The 25975-nt window shown below is 44.7% G+C and overlaps 2 protein-coding genes across 6 annotated transcripts in view; one reads left to right on the top strand and one right to left on the bottom strand.

Annotated features, from left to right (window-relative positions):
- Positions 1-13580, bottom strand: part of ARIH2 (ariadne RBR E3 ubiquitin protein ligase 2) — a 32698-nt gene extending 19118 nt beyond the window's left edge. The window contains exons 1-3 of one of the 5 annotated variants that reach the window (XM_087745305.1): positions 13433-13518; positions 11434-11698; positions 9096-9442 (exon numbers count right to left, since the gene is read on the bottom strand). In XM_087745305.1, coding sequence (XP_087601431.1) covers positions 9096-9344 — 249 coding nt within the window. In that variant the 5' untranslated portion in view covers positions 9345-9442; positions 11434-11698; positions 13433-13518. Of the gene's footprint in view, positions 1-9095; positions 9443-11433; positions 11699-11975; positions 12039-12974; positions 13000-13432 lie in introns of those variants that run through there. The other 4 variants (XM_087745304.1, XM_087745307.1, XM_087745306.1 and 1 more) reach the window with 4 other exon arrangements.
- A 203-nt stretch (positions 13581-13783) lies between these two features.
- SLC25A20 (solute carrier family 25 member 20) lies at positions 13784-25651 on the top strand. The gene is made up of 9 exons (XM_087745315.1): positions 13784-14028; positions 15241-15333; positions 17297-17424; positions 19226-19316; positions 20305-20422; positions 21632-21704; positions 22261-22370; positions 23827-23951; positions 24471-25651. The coding sequence occupies exons 1-9, from the start codon at positions 13924-13926 to the stop codon at positions 24531-24533; spliced, it is 906 nt and encodes a 301-aa protein (XP_087601441.1). The 5' UTR covers positions 13784-13923; the 3' UTR covers positions 24534-25651.
- The last annotated feature ends 324 nt before the right edge of the window (positions 25652-25975 follow it).

Raw genomic sequence — 25975 nt, forward strand, 5'->3', positions numbered from 1 at the left:
CACCTCAGAAACCTCTTCCAAACCTCCATCCGCTTAGCTCTGACTTCCCAGTGACAGAAGGCCACCGATTGCCAGAAATGGGCACCGAACGCTAATGTTTATCACTGCGCTGGAAACGAGGCGCGGTGTCTGTGCACACAGGAGGGGTGCCAAGAGGAAGCTGCTCTGCGTAAGGGAAAGACTCTACAGGAGTTGTAAAAAAAGTCTGAAGAATTTACGTAGTGCTGGACAAAATTAGATTCTGAAAGCAGAACAAAGAAATAATGCCATCGCATTAAACGCACATCTATTAATTTTCTGGAAAAGAGCACAGTTTTGTTTTTTTTTTTTCTTATTATTTCTATCTCCATTTATCTCCTGGGTTCTTTACTCTCCAAGATAAGCAAAATTCTCACACTTCTGAAGTGCACGAGAGAGTCTGGCACTCTCCAGGACAAGAGAATATCAAAAGAATTTGCAAAGAAGCTCTGCAGGTACCTTGCTGGGTTTGGAGAGCTCTAAGAAAACTGTGTCTCAACTTGCTTCCCTAGATAAGCTATGTTGTTTGAAGAGCTGAAGTTTCATCTCTCTACAGCAGAAAAGCTTTTCAACCATGCCACTTTGACAGTTGCTAATTCAGACAGAAATGTTTCCTAAAAGCTAAAAAAACACCGTCTTTTGTAGCGCTTATATTCTACAGAAATTGCTCATGCATATTTATGTCGCACGCATATCTCATGAGTTCATTTCACTTTTCTCCGAGGGATGGCCTATTTTTTGGAGGTGTGTTTCAATCCTCACTTTTGCAGAGATATGGTATCAGGAATTTAAAACAAGAACCATCACAGGATTCTCAGAGAGATTCAATTCAGCATGAGTTGGAGATATTATGATCTGATTGGAGCTGACATCCCATGGCTTTGCACCAAGCTGACGATTCATGTTAGATCAGGGCTGCACCGAAATGTCTGGCCGAGACGAACACAAACCTGGCATAAAGAAACACAGCTTCCATTTCTTGTGTTTCCTTTATTCAAAGGTTTTTACACAAATAGATTTAAGCAAATAGGATTATTCTTGAGAAGCATTTCTTTTAATCCATTAATAGTTTTTGTTAGTTCTACAAGGAAAGGATAAACTTGGGAAGTTTGTGTGCGGCATCAAAACTTCTAAAAAAACGCTCTTAAATTCTTTACAACTGCAAAAACACACAGAGCAAGAGCCGCTGAAATTGTTGCTGTTGGTGAGCAACGATGGGTGAAATAGACTGAATTGAGTTCGCAGTAGAGAACAGTAACACCTTACAAAGAAACCATATTTTGTATCGAATAATTTTGCTGAAGAAAAAAATACCTTCAGATACGCTTTACTTAAGGATACTGAAGAAAGTGACTCAAGGATACTGAAGAAAGTGACCCACAAATGGAAAAAAATACTATTTTACACTCATTTCTCTTGTGGAAATTAGATCTGACATCCTCCATGCCCCATCGGAAAAACTATCCGACTGCCCTGTTTTTACTGGAGGATTTCTCAGAAAACTGCAGAAATATTAGGAATTAAGAAGAAATAAAAGGGCAACCAAAAAGCTTTTTTTTGGACCACGTTTTCTTCTTTGCTTTGATCTACTCCTCTTTTAAGCAGACTTCCAGCATGCAATCCTGGTAGAAAACTCATGAGGTTGCAGAGGATTGAGCTGTAAACACCCCAAGCGTTCAAAGTCTTGTGGCAAAGTCCTCCGTATCTGTTACAGGTTTCTAAGCATTAGAAGGCTGTTTTCAAAGCTGAACTCAAATTAATTTCACTTATCAGAAAAAAAAAGTCAGTTACAACAAAATCAGATAACCCGCTTTTTTCTTCTGGGTTCAGTCAAGCTTAAAAAAAACCTTGAGAAAAAGCCCTCCATCTTTAGGTTTCACTCCCAGTATTGCTTACAATTTCTCTGACATTTCAGCCCCTCTCCTGATTACAGAGTGCAGGCTGCACCGGGGAAAGAAATGCAATTTAGAGTCTGTAGCTGCAGTCTCGACGCCATGGAAAGGTCTTGACAAACAGCACTACACGAGCTCTGCTTCATCACAGGGTTTTAATCTGTACCCCGTCACTCACCCTCTGGCATGCGGAGACCTGGTGTCAGTCCACAAGATTAGAAGAATATTTAGGAGGCAGAGTGCAGTTTGGGAATGACAAATACTGCCAGTGTTATACACACGGTTCGTGAAGCCGTCAGTGCACAACCTAGTTGGCCACATACTGAAGAAAGGGGATCTCGGGTTAAATTCTAACTCCTTCTCCGTGCTTACACATTGCTTTAATCCATCTGCTCTCCTACACAGGACAGCAACAATTTCAGCTGCAGCTGCCAACAAACAGGATCAGTAGGACTCAGCTAGGAAATCTCAACATACGTATTTCTCAAGCTGTTAGGTTATTCTTCCTGAGGAGATTCAGAAATAAATTAAAAAGACAAAAAAAAAAAAAAAAAAAAGACTTAAGCAAGATGGTATGCCATAAGGCATTATTACAAAATAGCTATGAGATTTCTTCTTTGAAAGATTTAGAGCGAAAGAAATGCAGCAAGAAAGCTGTAAGACGGCACACGGATGGAAGATTGACACGAGACTCCTCAGCTGTACTCACTGGAGTTATTCTTTCCAAAGTAACGCAGTGACTGAGCACATCGGTGCCCAGTGCGCGCTGCACTGCGTTCCCCGCACGCTGCCAAACCCCCCAGCAACACCGCTGCACTCAGCTCAGCCCCTGCCCTGGTGCTTTCCCAGCAAAACCCAGGAGGAGCGGGCAATTCTTTCTGGTTGACACGAAGGATGTACGGGGAGGACGCGAGGGCAGGTAATAACCTGAATTCACACCGTCGTGACCGGTGGCTCAGGACACAGGGCAACCAACTCAAACTGGGAAGCACTGGTGCGTGCACACAGCCACAGCAGCACGCACGGGCAGAGCGCAGGGCTTCGGTAACTTTGCAGTGAGTAATCCCTCTTCGGTCCCAAATAACAGTCCTTTACTTGACAGTCCCAGCTTCTAAGGGCATTTTTCTTTTGTTATAAAAAGATGAAGAGGAGGAACATGTGCTTTGTAAAACAGTATTTCACAGTACGCAACGTAGCTCATTTTTGCTGTGCCATCCTTAAGAGGCAGGCACACAAATTTGGCAATGCGCTTCAGCTGTTTCATGCCTCCTGTGATCATGTTGTCCAGCTGTAAGCTTGCAACATGAAACAGTTACTGAAAGATTGTTGCGGCATTTTTAATGACTCATGTCTTGCCTTTACCTCCCACCAAGATCACACTCATCAACAGCTGTGAACAGATTTTTTTTGCTCGCTGCAGAGTCATACTGGCTGCAAGATACACTTAAGGCATGAATCAAAGAAACGTGTGGGCTATAATCACCCTCCACATTTGTGGCTCGTTTTTCCAATCAAGTTGAGAATTTCAGCAGGCCTGGGCAACAAGGAACAAAACTAATTTCTCTCCTCAAATGACTTCATGATGTTGTCACAAGGTTGCAAGGTCTGGGCTCCCCAGGCCTGCTCTCTTATCTTGCTGACCAGAAGTCTAGGAAAACTTACTCTACTTTAAAAACAAAACAAAAACAACCTTTAGGAGCCAGAATAAAACACACACTGAAGACAGTTATGAACATATTCATGTCCCCTTGATGTTTAACATACTATTAACATACAGGCATCGTGAATCTGATAGGCAACAACACAGCTTTCGTATAGCAGAACTTGCAGGATCTTTCTGTTTGGGAACAAAAAGCAGGCAAAGGACAAAGGTACATCCCAAACGCATGTGCTCCTAAGGGTTACGACTTCAGACTGGATGCCCCGCATAATGTTGGCTCGATATTAAAACACAGAACACGGTACAGATATAAACCTGCACGTCCTGACTTATCTAGGGTTTACAGGTACTTTGAAATAGCGTTATCGTTGCCAACCAGCACCGTAGGGGTTCTGTGGAGAAGTCAAAATTGTCTATCAAGGTCTACCATTTATAATGAATGATATTTAAATATTTACTAGCTGTTTACTAATATATACAAATATTTACCAATGTTGGTTCTTAGGAACACTAACTTTCAATACAAATTTTTCCAACTCTGTTCTTATGTACATGCATTTTAATATTTCAAGGGGCTTTAACACCTCTCCCGTACTTGAGGTACTTAGGCACACAGCTTGTCTTTTATGACTGCCATTTTATGTTGCATACAAGTTTCGTGAAGTCATTACGGCATCAAAAAGGATGACTATGCAACACCGCAGGTTTGTTCAGATAAGCACCCCGTGCCGCATACTCGGCCGCGGCTTGCGCAGCGATACAGGGAAGCACGCACGCCAGTGCCTTGACATCTGGCTCTTTACGGATTTTTTTGCGATCGCGTCGAACAGGCATTCTGTGAGCGCCAGCTCCTTCGGGTAGAGCTGCTCAAACAGGCTGCCAGTCTCCGCGCACATGACTGGATCTGCTAAAGATGGTATTTGAAAAGGACCGCTGCCAGCATTCGCCAAGCCGCTCTACAAACTAACTGTTGTGTGTCAGCGCAATTTGAGTGTGTGGAACAGCTTCAGAGGGCTGTGTTTTTATGAGCAAATACTAATTTGGTCACATTAAAAGGCATGACATCAATAAGGTGAGGAGGAATATATGAAAAACTGGTTTATCTCTGAAAGATCAGCACTGATAACATGGATTAGTACATTCCGTACTATGTCATGACATCGAATACTTCTGGCATCTACTTATTCTTCACAGGACAGGGCTAAAACAACACATTTCAAGGGGCAAGGGAAGTAAGCTTTTTGCTGTCTGGTAAATATTAGCAGATTACTCATATTAGTGAGCTGAAAATTAGAATTTCTTCAGTTTTACGATTCCTTTGGTTTTAGTGGAAAGACTACATCAGTATCAACTGCCCGTAAAACAACACGACTACCTTTCCTTGTTACCTTGTACGTGCAGAAATATCTTAGCTTCCTCACGAATGATAATCAGCTTCTAAAAAGACCTAAAGGCAAGGTAACGTTTTTTCATAAATTGTAATTACAATTGTTTTATCTGGTGGTTTAGATCACCTGTTTAAAGAATTTGGTAAAAACTAGCAAGATCCATCTCATCGCTGAAACAGAGAAAGTACTGCCTGTGATTTGGAACATCACAGATATGCCACGCTTGGACGGAGACCCTCCACTGAGCCAGGAAGTGTCACTCACCAACAAAACCAATATGACATCATGGCACACTTAATTGCTTGCCAGTGACAGGGTCAACTTTGTTTGTACAACTATTGAGTATCATAGTGTTTGTGTGCATGTACCGATACTGCCACTCCAGGACCCACAATCGCTCAATGATGATTTGACAGTTATCTTGAAAACAAACTTATTACTACACCGTTTTAAATCATTATTTTTGAAAGGTACTGGATTTTATAATTATATCTACTTTAAAAGAACTGTTGTAAATTCCTTTGTGGGTCTGCAGGCAATAGATGCCCTTCTGCTTTTAAAAGTGTAGTCTTTAACAAGCGTTGACTGTTGGTCAAGTGACGTTTTGAGGAATTAAAAATGATCTGCTTCAAATCACAGGCCTTTTGGTCAGAGAATCACAGTTTTGGATAACATTAGTTTGAGATTTTCTTCTGGCATGTTTCAACAGAGATTGCCTGTCCTAATTTTAGTCAGGGTATTAACTGAATCCTCCACAAACAGACCTCCAGATTAACAGCACTAACCAAGGACCAAACACTTCCTCTTCTTTTTCCTGGAAAGCAAGGATCTATTCACAGTTCTTACTAAAACCAAAATGAGAAGAAACTTCCAGAGTACCACTTACGAAGTCCTTCTAGCATCAGGACGGTTCTGGGATAACCGCTATTGTAGTCGCAGGCCTGACACACAGCACAGCTGGTCGTACCTACTGCTACCTTGTTCGTACTAATTTTTCTATTCAGAATTCCCCACTTGATAAAAAGGAAGTCAGAAGAATTCAAGGTAAAAGTTTGCTACGACAGTAAGAGATACAAGGCCATACATCTACCTACACACTGGGTTTCATGTTTTTATCAGACTTAAGATTTTAACCAATTTTTGTCTATACCTGGCTTAGATAAACAAACGTTTTGTTGAAGAGGCTGTCTTTTTTTGATGTTGAATTCAAACTTTTAAACATCTGCAGGGTGCTCACACCTGACCTGAAGTTAGCCAGCCCACACAAGGTCTGTTCAGTTGTCTGTTTAGCTTCAGTAGGAGTGAGAGCAAGGTCAGCTGTAACTCACGAGGAATCAAAAAAGGCAGCCAAGAGGGATTCCAAGGAATATCACCCTTTAACTCGACGCCTTTAAGAAAACAGGAATTCAACAATCAGCCTGAAATAGCTGAATAACACAGTTTAAAAAAATGCTGAGGGTTAATGAGCAGAGCAAATGAAATACTATTTAACTTGTTATTAGCTAGTAACAGTACAGATTGCAAGTATGAAGACCTAAAGCTCTGAATACCTGTTTCTGGTCTTAAAAGTGTGTAGAGAATATGTCGCAGAGAAAAACCACGCTCAATACACACCCCTCCAAATTTAACCTTCAGAAAGTGAATCACCTAATGACAATATACAGTGGCAGAACATTCAAACATGGCTTTGAGCCCATTTATTGCATTCATTTTTTCTTTGCTTTAGGGAATAGTATTAGTATATTCATTTCTTGTGATACAAAATGGCTCAGAAACTATGTAAGGCATTGTCTTCATTGTACCTCCTGAAGCCAGTCTTTAATTTACCTTCATCTTTCCCTGTCAGGGGCAACCACTCTGCCTTAAATATGAGTTAATGCTGAAAAGCACTACATAACCATGACCTATCACAAGGGAAAGGAGATGAAATCAACAAAAGGAACTAGCGTGCTCCAAACAATCATCACTATCCAAAAAACCCCAAGACATTCTGAAAGGTAGTCTTCAAAAGAAAAAAAAAATGTTTTCAGAGCTCAAGCAAATTAGAGGAAAGAAGTTAACACAGTTCTTACAAAAGTCTGTCCCTGTTTATTCATATCCATTAAGTCAATGGAAAATAATGGCAACAAATAGTTCAACATGTTCTATTCAATTTCCTTCTTCTCTATGCTTGTTAATTCAACGCAAATTCGTTCCACTCCATTTTGTCTCAGAAAACTAACAAAATGACAAGTTTCCTTGCGGGAAGAGAGAGGAAGGAAGAAACAGGGTTGCTGAAGTATTGTAAGAAAGGATGCCAGGAAAAAAACCGCACATGCTGCAGATACACAACAGATTTCCAAGAAAAGTGCAATTCTTGCACCACCGTTGCTAGTGAACAGGGTGTTAATGTGGCACCTCAAGAGCTAAAGACTTAGCGTGTGGCTTACAAGATCGCAGTTTTTCAGGTTTCTACCCAGATTTATTTTTATCTTCTCATGCACAAACCAAAATGTGTAGCACTTCATTTTTAAGCAAATACACAGGCATATTCTTGATATAAAAGGAATCTAAAATGTTCTCTCCTTGGGTCATATTTGGGGCCAGATTCGAGCCAGCAGGTTGGTATTATCTGGTCAACTATAATATTTGCTCAAGGAGACCTTCAGAATTCTTGGAAAACTTATTTTAACTTTGGAAGCCTGATTTTAAAGACTAAATAAAGTATTGCTTTTGTTAATTTAATTCAAGAGAACAATATGGCAGGGGTCACCTTTTTGAAGGGTGCTCCATTTGATGGCAAACAGTAAGGAGCAAAAAAGCCGTTCTAAATCTTTACTTAATCACTAAGAACCAAGAGCAACTGGCAGCTGGATCAAGAGTCCTGACCAACTATTCTCACTTGTTCTTTTCTTTTGCCTCCCTTTTCTTACAATCTGTAGGGAACAGCAGGCATTCAGACCTTGAACTGCACATTTTGAAGAAATCGCAGACACGAGTTTGAGTGAAGAAAGAGTAAAACTTCATTTTCGGAGGTGGTGAATGCTGGGAACAACCACACTAGACAGCAAAATCAGCTAGAGATGCAGCAAGAAGTATGGGTGCACTTTAGAGCCTATTGTTTACGGGCTTTATAGTCCTCAGGCTTTATGGTTACACTATTTCTATAGGACACTCCGATGTACAAATAAGGATCAAGAGATCCCTCTCATTTTTTTAAATTAGGTTCAATTCAGACCAAATGAATAGCAATCAAAACTTATCCAACATGTTTTTTTATATGCTGCAGCCACCTGTCCTGCTTTCAGGCGTTGTTCCAGAGACAAGCACTAGGAGACCTGTTACAAAGTAGATGCATCAGTAATTTCAACCCAGTGTCAACATCTAGAGCTTAGAAAACTCTGCTTTCCTCTGACCAGGCAGAGAGGGAACCTCCTCTTATTACTAGTCTGCACTACAGTAATCAGTTGCACAAAGAGAAAACTTCGCAAAAGTCATATTGAGCACAATACCATGGAGCTGACTCAGAGTGTCACCCTTCTGTGATGAATTAGTCACTACAAGAGCTGGCAAGTTCATTGTACTTTAATTGCTGTCACTGCAACAGTACGGTTAATACCTGGCACGACAGCTGATCTGTCTTTGAAAGTCTATGATTATTCTCTCAGAACCAACACAGAAAGGTGTTTTTGTCAGAATTACAGAGTTTTAGCATGTCTTCCTATCTGTCAGTTATCTTCTCAAACACAGATGTACCAATCAATCTGCACCATTTATGATTTGGTTTGTTTCTTTTCTATACATCCTCTTTGCATTGTATTAATGCAATACAATTAATGCAAAAATCTTCCTTATTAACACAACGCAAAGAGTTATAACTCGGGAATTTTGGTCATGAAGCTCAGCTCTGTAAAAAAAAAAATAAAAAAAATTGTAAGAATCAACATTCAGTAAGGAAGATTTTTCAGGCCCCGGAACCAGTTTGCAGCAATTGTAAATCTTTGAGTCAGTTTTGAACCAGGAACCTTCAGTAATATTCCTCCAATCCCCCATAACAGTAATATCGCCACAGCTTTTATGTCAAACTGTATGTTCAGCATTTCCTTTTCAATCACAGACTCGTTTTACACCTGTGTTAATGCAGAAACCTTTCCTCACCTTTAACGTGGCAGCCAAGCTGGCCATGTGTTCATTCAGAGTGCTCTCCGACTCCTTATAAGTCAGGCAGGTGAACTGATATTCCTCTGGATCAAAGGCATCTGCTCCCTGCTGCTCCACGTCGTTAGCTACCCCATCATAATAATCCTCAATATCCCCAGGATCCTCATCCTCTTCCTCCTCCTCGCAATTAGGGTCATAATCCTCTTCATTGCTGTCAGAGCCCTGGCTGTTCATGTCCACGGACATCTTAATGCCCTGTCAAACTGCAGACCAGGAAAGCAATTGCAGCTTCTTTTTCTTCTCCAAACTTTATCGTTCTTTTGATTTCATCTGAGCTCTGTCTCCTAAGGGGGGAAAAACAATTTTTTCTATTGCCTAAGAAATTGTAAGAGAGGCCATGTCAACATCATACAGGTGATCAAACAGCCAGGAACGGACCGACCCAACGGCCCAGCTACAGAAGAGTCTGCTGTGCAGGTCCCTGGCTTGGATCCACCGCAACTCTTGCACTTGCAAAGCCAAGGCTGCTCTTACAGACGAGGTCTAAAACCTCAGAGACTGGCTTATTACGTTGCATCCTAGTCCCCAGTGCAGGCCCCGAGGCTTTTGACACTTGGCAAGTGGCTGCATAACCTTCACTACAGATCTTTTCAGAGGTACAACTAAATTTATGACGTTAAGTTTTTACCAACAGCCTGAAGTGCTGCAGAAAAGCATCATATCCGTTTCACCAACAGGAAAAAACACAAACCCCTTAGCTATGACCACAGCAACTAGAAAGGCAACCTGTGATACCGTGTACAAGTCCATACTGCTTCAGAACCATAGCCATTAAGTGGGACTTTGGAAAATAAGACGTGCAAACAGATCTTTCACATACGCCTGATCTAACAGTCTTCAATACCATCTCAAAAGAAATGGTGAAATTAGTTAATCCCTTTAAGTAGGTTCTATTGGATGTGATGTGGCTTGGGCCTTACGTCTGAGGGGGGAAATAAAATTAATTCTCTCATTTTATTTATTACCTTCTCAATATACACTTATTACCTTCTGAATGTAGAAATTTATGCTTAAGTGTTGACAGCTGCTATTCAAGAAGAATCAGAACAGCCAACTTTTTTTTTTTTAGATTGTCACTGGTATTGGAAAATTCATGTATTTGACTTATCTGAACTACAAACCTTCTGCTTGTGTAACTAAACCGCATGAATTTGAGTTCTAAGAGGTTCAGCAGTAGAGCATGTATCAACCTTGAATTATGGTCATCTCGTATTTAGTCACAAATTTCCATTTAACCAAATTTAGTTTCAACAGAGAACATATTAAATACAGAAGACTTAAAACAATGCTGCAACCAAATTTTACATATAAAAATATATACATAAAATCAAAGCTATATTTTCCACAAGCAGCACGTATTGGGGTTCTTACACGTTTGGATTTTGCATTACTATGTTGTTAGCTCTGTTACTCAAAGATCTCCCCACAGTATCACAATTTGTAGCTGCTGGGAAAACTATAATCAAGCTTTGAGAATCCTGACTTTAAAGCACAGGAAATCTCAATCATAAATTTTCATTATTCTTCCTCAATCCCTTTGTTTTCTGTTTCCAATAACCTGTCCAGACAGCACAGAATAGCCAGGAAGAGATGTGATGCACAATTAATTTGAGGGGCTGCAGTGATTTCGGCAGATACAAACCTCCAGCGAGAGAGGATGAAGGCTAGGAGCTAATTATATTATCCCCTGAATTCTGGTCTCCATTCCTTTTGTTTGCCTCTTGATTTCTTAGCTATTCACGACATAAGTAGCACACAAATATTTTATAGCACTGCTTCCCATAGAACTTCAGCGGAGCCGAGGCACCGTCTCTCCATATTGCAAGGAGACAGATGTGAAATCTGATTTGACAGACACAAGGCAAACCTATATTGTCCCTCCCTCCCTCTACCCTGCTTAGAGTTAATGATTCAGTTCTGGGCTTAATCTGTATCGACACTGACCTCTTGCATAAAAGAAGTAATGGATCTTTACCTGTTAAACCTTATGTTAAAGGAATAACTTATTTGAGAATCTAAAACCACTGTGAGCACTCCTACAGAGATATCAATAGCCTCGTGTGCAACAGCCTTGTTCAGCCAACCTCAGAGCATCACAAAGCCTGAGCAAGTTTCAGCAGTCAGGAAACTTCTCAAACTCACTCAGATCATCCCACACTCTAGAGACAGAAAAAACCACCCCAAAACACTGGGTCCATTTGCTATCTCAACACGTAGCAGGTCCTGCCCAAGCAATGAGATGTTTTTAGGTATCTAAGTAGAATAATGGGCCTACCTGGTACCTCAGCAGTTACCTGCCAGTCGCTGGGGAGGGGGCTCAGAAGAGGGCAGAGCCGTTTCTCTGTGCCACTAACGTACTTATTTGAACAAACAGAGGAACAGTTTGCACGGGCAAATGGGATACATCAAGCAGAAAACAGTCTGCAGACTGGATGACTTTTGTGACTCCTGTCACAACATTCTCGGAAAGAGCTCACTTCCAGCATAACTGAACGTCAGGCGGACATGCGCGGAGAGAGAGGAGGACTAAGGCACAAGCTCTGTGGACAAAGCAAAGCAGGGTACTAGGAAAATGAGGAACAGAACTCGCCTCACCTAGTGCTCAGCCTAACGCCCTCATGACCCAATGACGAGCTCTCTGAATACAAACTAAGACAAGGCACAGCTAATACTTGATAACACTAGTTTTTAAGACAATAAAGATGTTACGCTCAAAAAAGAGAGTCAAAAAACCAAACAGTACTTAGACTAAATAATTACCATAATCCCCAGACTCAGATTATAAAATTTTAAACCATATTTAGATGGCTTTCCTACCCAAGGGAGGATGAGGTCCTTCTTTACCACCTTCATCCAAGCTACTCCCTCGTCTTCACTAAGACTGATACAATTTAATCCCCTCCCTTCCTCCAGCCCCCTTGCAGGAGCTCGTAAACACACCCACCCCTACGCTCTGCCACTCCAACGGAGCTGCCCTCTTGCTGACTCCTGCTCCACAGCACAATTCTTCTTAACAAGGTCATTTGAAACAAAATGCCTTCAAGTGTGCCACCATCAGTCTCTCTCTGACCTCGCTACCATCAGACATGGTAAATGACGCAATCCCACCTCATCTCTTGTCCCGCTACCTCAAGATATGTATTTCTTGGTGGGATTTCTCCAAGTCTTTTGGAGGACACTCCTCTTCTTTTCCTGTTGATATTTCACAGCCATTTGAGATGGCTTTTTCTTCTTTCACCTCTTTATTGATAACTCCAAAACAGAGAAAGTGCAACTCAAATCTGCCTCCTGAACTACTTATCCAGGTAGACTTTAAATGGGCTGACACTCTCTCTTTTCTCTGCAACCATCTACGACCCCAGCTCCACACGCTTGCTATCAATATCAATCGCACCTTTGCCTGTGTCACTCAAACCTGTAATCCGTGGATCACCCTCAGTGGCTTCTTCGCACACGCAGCATGCATACCTTGCCGTTTCCTTCTCCGCTGAGTTTTTAGTTAGGATTTTTTCATCCCAAGAGTGAGAAACTAGAACAACATCCCCCATCCTTTTCACCACAGATGACTCTGCAGAGACCTCCTTGCAGCCATATCACACATCCCCCGTGAATCTGCATGCTCTCCTCCCACTTCCCAGCCTTTGTTCAGACTATCACGACTGCCTTGTCCTTCCCAACTCATCCAAGCCATTTCCCTCCTGTCCTTTTCTACTCTAGCATCACTTTTAACGAGTTATTTCACGCGTAGCTACACAAGCCTGCGTTGCACGGTAACTCTGGGCTTGGGCAGAGAGGGACCCAGCTGATTTAAATTACCTCGGGTCCATTTCTTTAGGCATGGGTGCAAGACTTAACCCTGTACGTGTCCCGCCCAGCCAGAGCGCTGCACGCTCGCAGGAGGGAAGCCCAAGAGAACCGGGGGAGAGAAGGGAGCTGCGGGGGAAGAGCCCGAGCGGCGGCGGGGCGAGGAGGGAGCCCCACTCGGGCGAGCCGGCCTGAGAGCCCACGGCCTGCGGCGGCCCGACCTCGGCACCGGCTCCGGGGCGGAGCTCCGGGCGCTAAACCCGGCAGAAGCTACAGAGAAGCGGCACCGCGTCCCTCACGCCGGGCTCGCCCCGCCCCGGGCCCCCACCGCCGCCTCCCGCTGAGGGACAGGGGCCCGGCAGGCGGCGGCGGCGCTCACCGGGAGCCCCCGGTTTCCCCCCACGGCTGCCCCAGCGGGAGCCCCCCACCGCCGGCGCCCCCCGCAGCGCGGCCCAGCGCCCCGCACTTACCGGGCGCGACGGGCGGGGGAGGCAGGGAGCGGCGCCCCGGGCTCCTCCTGCCGGGCCGCCACTGCCTGCACGCCGGAAGCACCGGCCTCCGCCTGGCGTCACTTCCGCCGGGCGGGGCCGCAGCCGCCGCCGGGCCGGGCCGCACCACTGCGCTGTGCCGGGGGGGGGGAGGGGAAACAACGGAAACACTGGGGGGGGCGGGATCGGGCGGCAGCGCCGGCTCAGCGCCCTCAGGAGACGCCGGCGGCCCGGCCTCGGCCGGTGCCAGCGCTCGATGACAGCTCCCGGCACCGCGGCGGGGGAAGGGCCCGCCGCCGCCCCCGCACCGCCGCGGGCAGGGGCCGCCGCTATCCCGGCCTGCCCCGCGCTCGCCTCCCCCAGTATCCCGGCGTGCCGCGCGGCCCGGCACTGGGGTAAAGGTCGCGGGGCGGCGGGGGCGGCACTGGCTCGGCGGGGACGCGGTGCCCCGGCCCCGTTCTTCACCCGCCGCCATGGCGGAGCAGCCGCAGCCCATCAGCCCCGTCAAGAACTTCTTCGCCGGCGGCTTCGGGGGCGTCTGCCTGGTGTTCGTGGGGCACCCGCTGGACACCATCAAGGTGAGGCGGGCGGCGGGGATGGGGAGGCGGCCGAGGCCCGGTGCCGTGCGGTCCGGGGCAGGCGCGGGGGGAACTACGCTTCCCGGCGGGCACCGCGCGGGGAGCAGCGGGGCGTCCCGGGGGGGGAGGCGGGACTACACTTCCCGGCGTGCACCGCGGAGGAGGCGGGGCTTAGCGGCCCGGCGTGCTTCGCGGGGCAGGCCCGCCGTGGGGCGGGGCTCCCCCTGCCGGCCTGGCGGCCGTCGGGTCCCGTTGTCGGCGGCCGGTTTATCGCGAAAATAAGAAAAAAGAGCGTCGGCGTCGCTGGCGCTGGGAGCAGTTGAGAGCCTGAGCTACTCCCGCGAGCCCCGTGGAGTGACCCGGGGAGGGGGGAGCCCCAAATCAGGGCCCAGAAGGAGAGTGCCCGCACACCGAGTCCCTGAGGAGGCTGAGCGGTGACAGGGCGTTAGTTCTCAGGTAGTGTGTTCAGTGTTGGGCCCCTCACCACAGGAAGGACATGGAGGGGCTGGAGCGTGGCCAGAGCAGGGCAACGAAGCTGGTGAAGGGTCTGGAGCACAAGTCTGATGAGGAGGAGCTGGGGGTGCTCAGCCTGGAGAAGAGGAGGCTGAGGGGAGACTTTATTGCTTTCTACAACTGCCTGACAGGAGGCTGGAGCCAGGTGGGGGTTGGTCTCTTCTCCCCAGTAACAAGCGATAGGACGAGAGGAAACGGCCTCAAGCTGCGCCAGGGGAGGTTTAGGTTGGATATTAGGAAAAACTTCTTCACCGAAAGGGCTGTCAGGCCCTGGCACAGGCTGCCCAGGGCAGTGGTTGAGTCCCCATCCCTGGAGGTATTTAAAAGCCGTGTAGATGTGGTGCTCAAGGACATGGTTTAGTGGTGGGCTTGGCAGTGATAGCTTAACGGTTGGACTCGATGATCATAAGGGTCTTTTCCAACCTTAACGATTCTATGGTTCTATGATAGGTGTTGAGGTGGGGTTATTATCCTGACATAACCCCAGTAATTAACCAGTTAAATACATTAACTATGAAATGCATTAAAATTCAATCTCTTCGTTTCTGCAAAGGGCTAAAATGATGTTAATCTCTCTACCAGTATCATTAAGTCCGGTCACAAAACTTTCTCCGAAATAGCCATATAGAGGTGTTCTCCAAATCAAAGTTCAGACAGTAATATTTAATAAAATAATGTTTTCCTATCCCGTCTTACTAGGTCAGACTGCAAACCCAGCCTAAGCCACAGCCTGGTCAGCCTCCGCTCTATTCTGGGACCTTTGACTGCTTCAGAAAGACTCTTGTTGGAGAGGTACCGTGCTAGCCTGTCATCTGCGATGCTTGCCAAAAATATCAGTTGTTCCTGTACGTTGCAGGAATGGAATCGTGTGGGAATGTTGCCCCCCAGAGACTATACAATTCTTGGGTTATCAGTTGAATTGATTCTAATTAAAATTTTTAAGCAGATTGCAAAACTTGGGGAATACTTAGCATCCACATACTCCGGGTGCACGTCTCTTTGTTTTGTTAAGAAATGCTTTTGGTTCAAAATAGTGTGATATTAATATCTGAAGTTACAGACCAGAGTGAATGTTGGCAGTTGTTTGCTGGCTTTGTTGTTGTGGTCGGTGGAATCTTGCTGTCTTTGGTATTTGGAGTGGTCTCTGGAAATCCTAAAATAGGCAATGACTTTTGTTGATACAAGCAGTACTTTTACTTTCTTCTGTAATGTGTTATGCCATCTACGAGAAGGCAGAGGAGCATTAATTAATAGATTTTTTTTCTTTTTTTCTTTTTTGCGAACAGAGAGTGAATTATAGGAGTTTTGTTCATTCTTCCTCAGAAGGTGGACAGTGGTTTTTGCTCCTGAATCAGCCATATCATGCGATATATATAGTCTATTTTGGTTTTAGAAAGGCACGCGGCCTTGGTTTAAAGTCTTTAAGTGACATAGAAGCCAGTTTTCTGCTTCGTAAGTTTTCCCAGCAGCTATTACCATTTGGAAACAATGGCTATAAAGCCCAACTGTTTGTTTAGTCGTCTGAAGCTTCATTTCTAACCACTGGATTTTGTTAGGTAACTCGGTTAAATGAAAGATCTGCCTCACATCTGAAATCTACTTTCGTTACGGTATTAACAGGCTGTTACATAACCAAAGTAAATCTTGCCTCCCTAGTCTCTCCCACAAAGCGCTGAAATGCTTTGCTAGCTCTGAATCCCTTGCGGTTTTTAACACCCCTGCTGAAGCACGGACGTCAGAGCTGAACCATAATAGCCCTGTGATGTGAAGTTCGAAAGTAACGCTGCCTCTCTACTCCTACTCAATACTCATCGGTTTCTGTAAGGAAAACTATTAAACCTCTCTGCCAAGGCCTTTTGTTTCCCGCTGCTCGTGGGAAGATTGAGCAGGAGTGTCTGATCTTTGTCAGCCAAGATACAATTTCATTAGAGTCAGCTGTGCCTGTAAGCATACAGACACGTACTGGGATACACTGATTTGTTGGGGGGGGGGAGGAAGGGGCGGATGGACCAGCAAATATTTAGTTTGCGCATCTAGCCTTTATCTAGAAAGATAACTCTCCTTTTTATTAGAAAAAGTTCAGTTCAAAGGGAAGATAAATGAAATAGATGCGACTGCTGGGGTCTGCATTAGAATTTTTCCATGTGTGTAGTCTGACGAAGGGAAACATCAGGAATGTGAAGTTGTATGGTGAAAAAGTTTTGACTTAGGGAAGGAAAGAAAAAATCATTTGCTCTTGAACTCGTTCCAAATTGAGTTTGCGTGGGGAGTGAAGTAGTTCAGGTTAGTTTCCCTGGCTCTTCCATTACCTAAAGAGTGAATTCCATTCAGCGTTCTCAGGCTCAGGATTTTACACTACTGCATTTCCTGACTTATTAATAAAGCACAAGTGTATTTTTGTATGTATCTGAGAGAGCCGACTTTTGACATAATCTATTAGAACTATTATTCAGGTAGCTTTTAACGTAACTTGCTCATACTTGAGGTGTTCAAGTATAGGATGAACGGTATTGGAACAGAGATGTGTAAGTGGTGGCAGTGTTTTCCAGGAAGGATAGCTTTCCTCTGCAACAGGCCCTGAGCCTCAACTAAACATGTATAATTGAAAATGAACAATACAACCCATTATTTCTCTGATTAATTTGACTGGCTGACTGATACTATCCTGTATTGTAGCCTTTCACTTCTCAATAAGTTGAAATATGTGGAAAATCTATGCAAAACAAAGTAATTCTTTTGATGACGTTTCTTGCAGGGAGTCCGAGGCTTATACAGAGGAATGGCAGCTCCTATTATCGGAGTGACACCCATGTTTGCTGTGTGCTTCTTTGGATTTGGCTTGGGAAAAAGACTCCAACAGAGAAAACCTGATGACGTTTTGACGTGAGTTTCTGAGTTAATCAGACAGTTGGGAAAGGCACCCTAAGGCTCTTGCAGCCTGCTGTATTGTCGCACATGGAGTTGTGGTGTAAATTTGTCTCTTCTCCTAGGTTATAAATAGAGTTCTAAAAAATAAAACACTTGTGTGTTTTAATGCTTCTGGAAGCGTGGGACTGATAGCACAGGCTAAAAACAGACAGCATGTGGGCAGGTGCTATGCAATTCCCTTTCTACGCAAGAAAGAGCCATTAAGGAACAATTCCGTTTTAGATGAGTATAGTGCGAGTTATATAATGATTGCCTGCCAACAGTCTCGCTATTAACAGAAACTATGGGAGAAATAAATTCATGGTCAAGCAGTCTTGACAACATTCACACTCCTGATTCTCTTTTCCCTGTTAGTTGTGACTCTTGCTGTGTCCTTACGTTAGGATATAATAATAGCCATAGAAACGTTTTATCATTAATTTCTGAAAAGTGGTGTTTATGAGCAGCCCTCCTCTCAGGCATGTCTAACCTTCTGGAAAAGAGATGGAAAGCTAAGAAAACTTTGTGTGGCTTTCCACCAGCTAACTTATGCATGAAGTAAGTCCCCCACCCATAAAATGCTCCCTTAACTTCTTCGCTGAGTTGCGATTTAAAGCTCTACAGGAACAGAACTGTAGCTTAGCAACATTTTATTCTATTATTTGTGCAATACGTAGGAGCCCCGTCAGAAAGCAGGAGTCCATTGTGGTGAGCCAAGCGGGGCAGGGTGGGGAGGTGCGGTTTCTGTCGCTGTGCCCAGCTGTGCTGTATTGCGGGTGCAGACTTCACACAGTAAGATACAGTAAGATGTGCTTGGGACGTGAGGCCCAAAATTAAAGGTCAGACTCGTAGCACCATGGTTATGGGTCCAGAGGCAGGCAGGATGGCAGTGGTCCCCCATGCTGATTTTGAATGGAAGTTCTGGAAGGAAGGAGATGGAGAGAAACCTGAGAGCCTGTTGTGTCTTTTCTGGGGCTTAATAATCCCAAGGTGAGCTAGGAAACTCAAAGCTTAGTTTGAGCAGGAGGTGCATGTGGAGTGGTGAGGGAGGTCTGAATGGTCTGGAAGATTGAGTGGGAACATAAAAGAAAGGTGTAAGAATTGGAAAACCTGAATAGAATGCCATCTCTTGGGCAAGTGGAGAGAAGCGGGAGGTGTGGAATTTAGTTAAATTGAGATGTTAGGTCATTTACTAGGGAAGGTAGCAGGAGGTTGGATGTAAAGATAAGTTTGTGGTGGAGAAACTCAGCCTGTTTGACGGATTTCTGTCACGGAGACTTTGCCACGTGAAAGCAGATGCAGAACGTGTGGGATGAGGGCAGGTTGGTAGGACAGGCTCGACGATGGCAGAGGCTGAGGGAGTGAGGGCCTGAGAGGTTTCAGAAAGGCCGCACAAGCAGGAATGCGTGTGGAAGCTGGGGTCACCGAGAAGAGTGTGGGAGACTGGAGGAGGAAGAGACTGTTGGGAATAAAAATGAATGGGGAATGCTGTAGCAAAAAATGCAAATACAAGGAGTATCAGCAAACACAATGGATGCGAAGAGCTGAGTTATGGTTGCTGTGGGAACCAGCGCTTTGAATCCTAGAGATCTTAAACATTTAGCTCTAATTATGCATTGATGAGGCACTTCTGCATGGATCAAAAGCAGTGGATGCACTTCTAGTTCCACTGCCAGCCTTGTGTGGAAGAGCATAATCTGGGGATTCAGGGGTCTTTCTGCCCTTCGTTTCCTATGTGCTGTGTTGTCTTAGGGTCTCTTCTGTTTCCTCGGGGCAGATACCCTCAGCTGTTTGCTGCTGGCATGTTGTCGGGAGTGTTCACCACAGTAATCATGGCTCCAGGAGAGAGAATCAAGTGCCTTTTACAGGTAAGGCATTGGATGGTGGTGAGGGGAATTTAATTTTAGGGGATCTTGTCTTTCCATACCAGGAACTTCGTTGGTTAGTGTATTTACCCTGTTCTGTTTTTTGACAGGACTGAGACAACTGTCATTTAATGCAACTGTGTCACGAAGAAGCATTACACAAACTCACCGTGACAGCATAAGTACATACAGCATTCATTGCTCTATTCATTTGACAGAGCACAAGCCTTATACTACGTGGCATTACATGAGGCATCGATGGATGCCTCAATCCACTTCAAAGTGTGGAAAAGTCCAGTTTTTCAGAATGAAACTTTTTCTAAAAAAAAAATGCAAAACTACTAAATCATAAGATTCTTTTTAGTGTAAAGATTTTCTGTTACCTTGACAGGTTCCCAAAACGTAATTGAGGAATGCATTTCAAAATACATGAAATAGTTTTCTCGTGTTTGGGGGACTGTTAGCTCTACACCTCCTCCAGGGTTTTTAAAGTACTGTTGGAAAGTGTAAACGTGAACAAATGAAAATACCGTCTGTAGCAGAGATGGGAAGGTTTGATTCTTTCAGACTATGTTGCGCTCAGTTAGTATGGTGAGGGGTGGTCACATGTTAGTTCTGACAGACGTGATATTATCATGGAAGCTTTTATACACATACAAATTGTTTCAGTTTCGCTAAACTATTTGAAGGCTACTTTTTGTCAGTGCAAGTGTAGAATTACCTAACTGACTTCAGTTGTTTCAACCTTACACTGGGCAAAAATAAGGGAGAATCTAGCCTCTGCATGGAACAGTAAACATATCCTCAGCTTGAATGTGAGAGAGCCGTTTGAGGAAGCGATGCAGAGGTTTCCTATGCAGGAGTGCCTGTGGAACGAGTATGCGCTCCTTCCTCTCTGGAAACATGCACGTGGCTTCCTGACTATCAGCTGAATGATTGTTCACCAGCCAGAAACCTTCACTAGTCAGAAACTATCACTTTAATCCTTCAGATCCAGGCAGCTACAGGTGAAACTAAATACAGTGGCTCTTTGGACTGTGCAAAACAGCTGTACCGCGAGGCTGGGATTCGTGGCGTGTACAAGGGGACAGTGCTCACCCTCATGAGAGGTAACTGATGGGGACGTTCTGATGCTTCTTCTGCGTGGGGTACTTTAAGATAAGAAACCTGACAGAGTATCATAGATCTCGCTGTCCCTTTAGCCAATTGGAGATGCTGTATCACCCTTTTTTCTTTTTTTGCAGTCTGCAGAGCTCCTCCAATGCCTCAAAGGGACTGAGAAATAAACATGAGATTCTCAGTGAGTGAGGAGGTGATTAGATGACAAGGATCAGAGGGATATAGGAAGTAATTAAGATCTGAGAAGCCAAGAGGAATGAGAGGCTTCAGGAGAGGAACAGAGAGAACAAAGAGAAAAGAAAAATACAGAAGTGGGCTTTTTTTTTTTTCTTTTTTTTTTTTTTTTCTTCCTTGGGAGAAGGATTGCGACTGTCCGCGACTGTTGCTGTGTAACGCTGGCTGCTTTAAGAGATGTGATTGCAGCAGTTATGCTTTCTGCCCGCTTGAGTGTGGGTTATTTTGGACTGGGATGTCATGACCCTTCTCACAACAACAAAGTGATTGTGCCAGACACCCAATCCTTTACGTGTTTCGGTACTTTCGCCTTTGAAAAGCGTTGGATTGTTCCCTGTAGCGGGGCAATGTTTTCCAAGGATAAGCTGGAATTTCTTTATTTTGATATCTCAGTTTAGGAATTTGTTCTGTCCTTTGCTTCTCATAGTAGCGTACCGGCTAGCAGTGTAACTCCGGCAGTGTCCCTAGCCAGAGGCTGCTTCTCCAGTTTAGGCATGAGCTAAGAATGGGCTGTGGGAGTACCTGAAAAAAACCCCAAACAAAACCCATCAACTACAAAAAAAAAAAAAGAAAAACACAAATAGAATTATTAGAACAAATAGTGTGCAAAACTCTTGAAGTTCCTGAACTGCTCTGATCTGCTTTGCAGCAATTAAGAAAGCTTAGAGCTTTCTCATCATTAGCTTAATGGCCAGCAGGGAGTTCCAGTCTGATCTGAAGGGCTGCTGACAGAAGTGCTCAAGAACAGATATTTTTCCCAGTTCTTGTCTTTAGCACCTGCTGTCCCTGGGAAAGTTCAGGCTCCTCTGTCTGGAGCAACAGAAGATTTTATTTTGTTTGTAGAGGAGGTTCAGAAAAGGAGTCTGGATGTACTTAGCAGTGTTGCTGAGCTGGCATGGGGCTGCTGTCCCTCTGGGCTTCGTTTTGTTTCCCACTACTCACAGTCTTTGTTGTTTACCCACCAGACGTCCCAGCCAGCGGAATGTACTTCATGACGTACGAATGGCTGAAGAACATTCTGACCCCTGAGGGAAAAAGGTTAGTGAAATCTCACAGTCATCGTTTTTCTGGACTTCCCCAGTTATGAAGACATTTAAAGCAGTATCATCAAAACAAATTTTTTAAAAAAAAAAAAAGGTCGCTCGTCCTGTGAGTTGAGCCGTTTTGGTCTGAGTTAGCTGACAATTAAAATAGTATTCTGAGTTTCTCCCAGATTCTAGCCTTGGATCTTATTAGCCAAGTAAGGAATGCTTAAAGTAGGTCTCTTCACGTTCACCCCTGTGTGCGCACAAAGAGCTGGGGGGTTTTGTTGTTGTGTTTGTTTTCTTCCCCCCCCCCCCCCCCCCCCCGAGCATTTGTGTGTGTGCTGCGGGATGAAAAGATTTGAACCTTTAGGGTGGAGTTAGTACATTTTGCCCGTGGGGCTCCGATTCTTGGAAATCTTGCTCAGATACTGCACTCTGCAGCATTGCGCTGCCTTCTGGCTGTCAGCCAGGCTGCCTCTTACGTTGTCACCTTGGTTAAAACAGATGAGTTTTTACTTTTTTTTTCTTTTTTTCTTTTTCCTCCCACCCGACCCCAATCCCTGCCACAGTGTGAGTGACCTCAGTGTGCCTAGGATCCTCTTTGCTGGGGGCCTGGCTGGGATCTTCAATTGGGCAGTTGCCATTCCACCAGACGTGCTGAAATCCCGTTTCCAGACTGGTGAGTCGCGTGCCAGCTTGTCACCGTCGCACTCGGCGCGATGCTCCTGGGAACGGGCAGGGCAGCGATGGAAGATGCCATCTGAGCGTGGCATCTGGGAGGCAGCATGGCTTGAGCACTGCTCGAGACAAGTACATGAAAAAACCCAAGTGTGTTCCTAGCTTTTTAGTTGGCTTCCTCACAAATTTTTGGCAAATGAGGTTGCGCTTTTCTGTCTCTGCCTCCGTGCTAATATAATGATCCCGCTTTGGGATACCTGTTTTGAAACCTAAGCATAGAAGTCATAATAATAGAACTGCTTGTCACGGCTGTTTTATTACAAATGTAATTCTTTTGAGAGGTTTTGTTACTGCACTCCAGACGTAGTTGTATAAATTGTAGCCTGTGCTATCTGAAATTTGTAGTAACTGGGCGTGCCTTGCCGAGAGCGTTGCTTTTAGACTCGCAGATCTGCTCTTAAGTATCTGTGGCCTAGTTATAGTGAGGGTGGCCCCAGGCCTTCAGCAAAGTTTGACAGGTTTGTTGCTGGTTTCTCTGGGAGTCCTAGTCAACGAATATTTTTGTTAAGGCTCCTGGTATTCTCCGTCTGTAGACTCAGCTCTCCACTGGACAGTAACCATTTTTCTTGAGTCACGGATTGTGATAATCCAGTGCAGGAAACTTCTTTTTCTCTGAATAATGGCTGCTGTGGTGGTTTGGTGTCGTACCAAGGGCGGAGCGTGAAACACGTTACAGCTTTGCATCCTTATTCCACCGAGCCAATCCCCAGTGCCGGTCTGCGGATGACGTGCTTTAGCGGTGGTTCCGTTGAAGAGGCTTGGTTTGCGGAATACTTGTTGAGAGGGCTGGCAGGGACAGTATTTTCCAGAGAAGTGTCAGGAGAAGGAGGAACTTGTTCTTTGAATAAAATAACTTTAAAAACACCTCAGCAAATCTGTGTAACGTCAATATTACAACAGCCTGTGCTTTTCACTTGAAGTTTGTTGCTATTCTTGGCTGGGGCATGTGATAGGATCATTTTCTGTTTCTTATAAACAAACTTCAGCAATTTTTATATCTGACCTTCCTATTTCCGAATTGCAGCTCTCGGGAGAGCTGCGATCAGCGGCGCAAGTAACAGCTCAGACATCCAACCCTGGCAAAAGTTATTCTCCTTTCTTGCCTGCCCCCCAATGACTTGATTAGGTAAATTCTTTGTGGTGACGGTGAGCGCTTACCTTCTGTTTACTGAGTCTTTAGTAAGGTGGGGTTTTTTGTTGGCTTGCTTTTGACTGAAATAGATAATTTTCCCAAGCAGGTATTTTCAGTGTAGCTTCAGCAGTGCTTGGATTCTGGTGTCACCTAGATGGTACAGCAATGTGAACCTGTTGAAAAGCCTGGGTTGTCACAGACGCCACATTCGTCAGCATTTGTGACTGCCCCACATCTTAGCTCATGTGTTTTGTATCCCTTTCAGCTCCTCCAGGAAAATACCCAAATGGCTTTAGAGATGTGCTGAGAGAACTTATCAGAGAGGAAGGAGTTGCATCTCTCTATAAGGGCTTCACAGCTGTCATGATCAGGGCATTTCCCGCTAACGCGGTAAGTAAATTGCGATTCCAGATGGGTTTTGGGGACCTGGCCGCTCACCGTGAATATTTGCGGTCTGTAGAGGAGACGACTGGCTGCTTCCTGTCGTACCATTTCAGTGAGATTCTTGTCGCTGCAGGCGCTTTTGGCCGTTGGTGTCCAGGTTCTCAAAATGTACCTCAGTCTAGGGGGAACACCAAGTAAACCTTCCTTTGAAGTTTTGCATGAAAGCCCTTTGACACGTTCTGATAGCATTTCTTGTCTGATTGTACATCCACCGGTAGAAGACAGAAATGTGTGGATAAGTTTGGACTGGCTTCCCCTTCAATAAATAATGAGCCTAACTGAGTAGGAGTTCTGCCTTTGCCTGGAGGGATATAGTGGAATTCTTGCCTCTGGTCCAAGACCATTTTTTGTTCTCTTCCTCCTTCCACATCAGCCACGTCAGGTGTTTATAGTGCTGCATTTCAAAAACCTTGTTTGGGAGAGGTTTTTAGAATCCTTACTTGTTCTGTATGTTCTCTTTTGCAGGCATGTTTTCTTGGTTTTGAAGTCGCTATGAAGTTTCTTAACTGGATTGCACCAGGTCTATGAAGACTTGGAAGTCCTTGGAAAATAGAGAGGAGAAGGAAGAGAGTGCAAGTCTGCCTCAAAGGAATAAACGAATGATCACTTGAAGTTTCAGGAATGATTGCTTGCCTAATACCTTTTTGCCTTCCTCCCATTCTTTCAGCGGTGCTATGTGCCGTTCAGAAACATAAGCTGTAGCTCTGAAACAGAGTTGGTGAGGAGTTAGAGGTGATACACCCGCCCTCTGAGCCGATGTACCACAGGAGTCATGCTGCTAACAGACAGCTGTCACTATTACACACACTACCTTAAGTACTTCCTCATGGAAGAAGGCGACACTTCTTAAAATGTAATTCTTTATTTACTGAAGAAACATGTAGCTATTAATGCTGAAAAACTTCCTTAAAGTAATTGTTTGGCAATTGTACTTAACTCTCAGGACACGAGTTAGCAGCTGCACATACTCGTATCTACAAGCAACGTCAGAGAGAATTCTCATCTCTTGTAGTTTTTTTGTTGTGGCTATTTCTGGGTTGACAGCAGTTTTAATCTTCCCTGCGTGTAATGCAGCGAACGCAGAACTGAGCAGGGGAGGCCAGAGCTACGCTTCAGTGTGTTGAGGGGTATTACAGATACCGTATCGCATCTTGCACACTGATCTTTTCTGTGGAACTCGGAGGAAAAATGAATTACGCTTAACATTTGTACTAAGCTTTACTGAGGCAGCCAGTGGGGAAATGTGTTCGATCCTGAACTTTTCTCCAAAACCCCTTTCTGTCCCACTGAAGACCTCCCAAAGGCAATTTCAAAAGTACAGTGTGGTTCATAGCAACCCACGATATATTTGATTCGTCAAATGCCGTGTCCTGGGATTCAATCCCTGACCTGAGAAAATCTAACAGCACTTCCAAGAGCGCGATTTCTCTGACACCAGGGGGATACATGAAGGGGACCCTGGCTCTGCAGTCTCATCTAACTTTATTCTTGCTCCTGTTCCTTGGTTTTCTGTTAATATCATTAAACATAATCGTATTTTCATTTGAAAAATGACTAATGCTAAGAAGCAAAAAGCACCTTTAATTTCTTTTGGTTTGATGCAGTGTTACTGGAACTCAATAAAGCGAGCTGCTGCTTGGCTAGGATGCGTGCCTCGGGTCATTTCCTTTTTGCGTGGTCATGCATGGTTAGTTTTGCAAAAGTTTTCCAATTCTTAATTCTGAGATGATTGGGGAAATAAGCTGTGCCGTGCTGTCTGTAATTGTTAACCCCTTGCCTTTTAGCTTCTGGATTTCTGACAGGAGCCGTGGAAATGAATGTTCCGCGCTTCACCTGTTTGTCACACGAGTCCCGTTAGGCGCTGTGTTGCAGCCGCAGCTTTTAAACTCTTAACGCCAGACATGAAATAACGCCTCGCTTGTGGCAAGTATTTTTTGTTTCCCAGGGAGAGGCCTGGACGCGGAGCTCAG

The sequence above is a fragment of the Nipponia nippon genome, unplaced genomic scaffold (genome assembly GCF_047370975.1).
Source record: "Nipponia nippon isolate SJK-2023a ecotype South Korea unplaced genomic scaffold, ASM4737097v1 scaffold_9, whole genome shotgun sequence".
Taxonomy (NCBI): Eukaryota; Metazoa; Chordata; class Aves; order Pelecaniformes; family Threskiornithidae; genus Nipponia; species Nipponia nippon.

Bases quoted from the DNA above. Each gene is read 5' to 3' on its own strand.
- SLC25A20 (XM_087745315.1), top strand. From the start codon at position 13,924: ATGGCGGAGCAGCCGCAGCCCATCAGCCCCGTCAAGAACTTCTTCGCC. The intron at 14,029-15,240 runs GTGAGGCGGGCG...CCGTCTTACTAG, and splicing joins ACCCGCTGGACACCATCAAG to GTCAGACTGCAAACCCAGCC. The intron at 22,371-23,826 runs GTGAGTCGCGTG...TATCCCTTTCAG, and splicing joins GAAATCCCGTTTCCAGACTG to CTCCTCCAGGAAAATACCCA.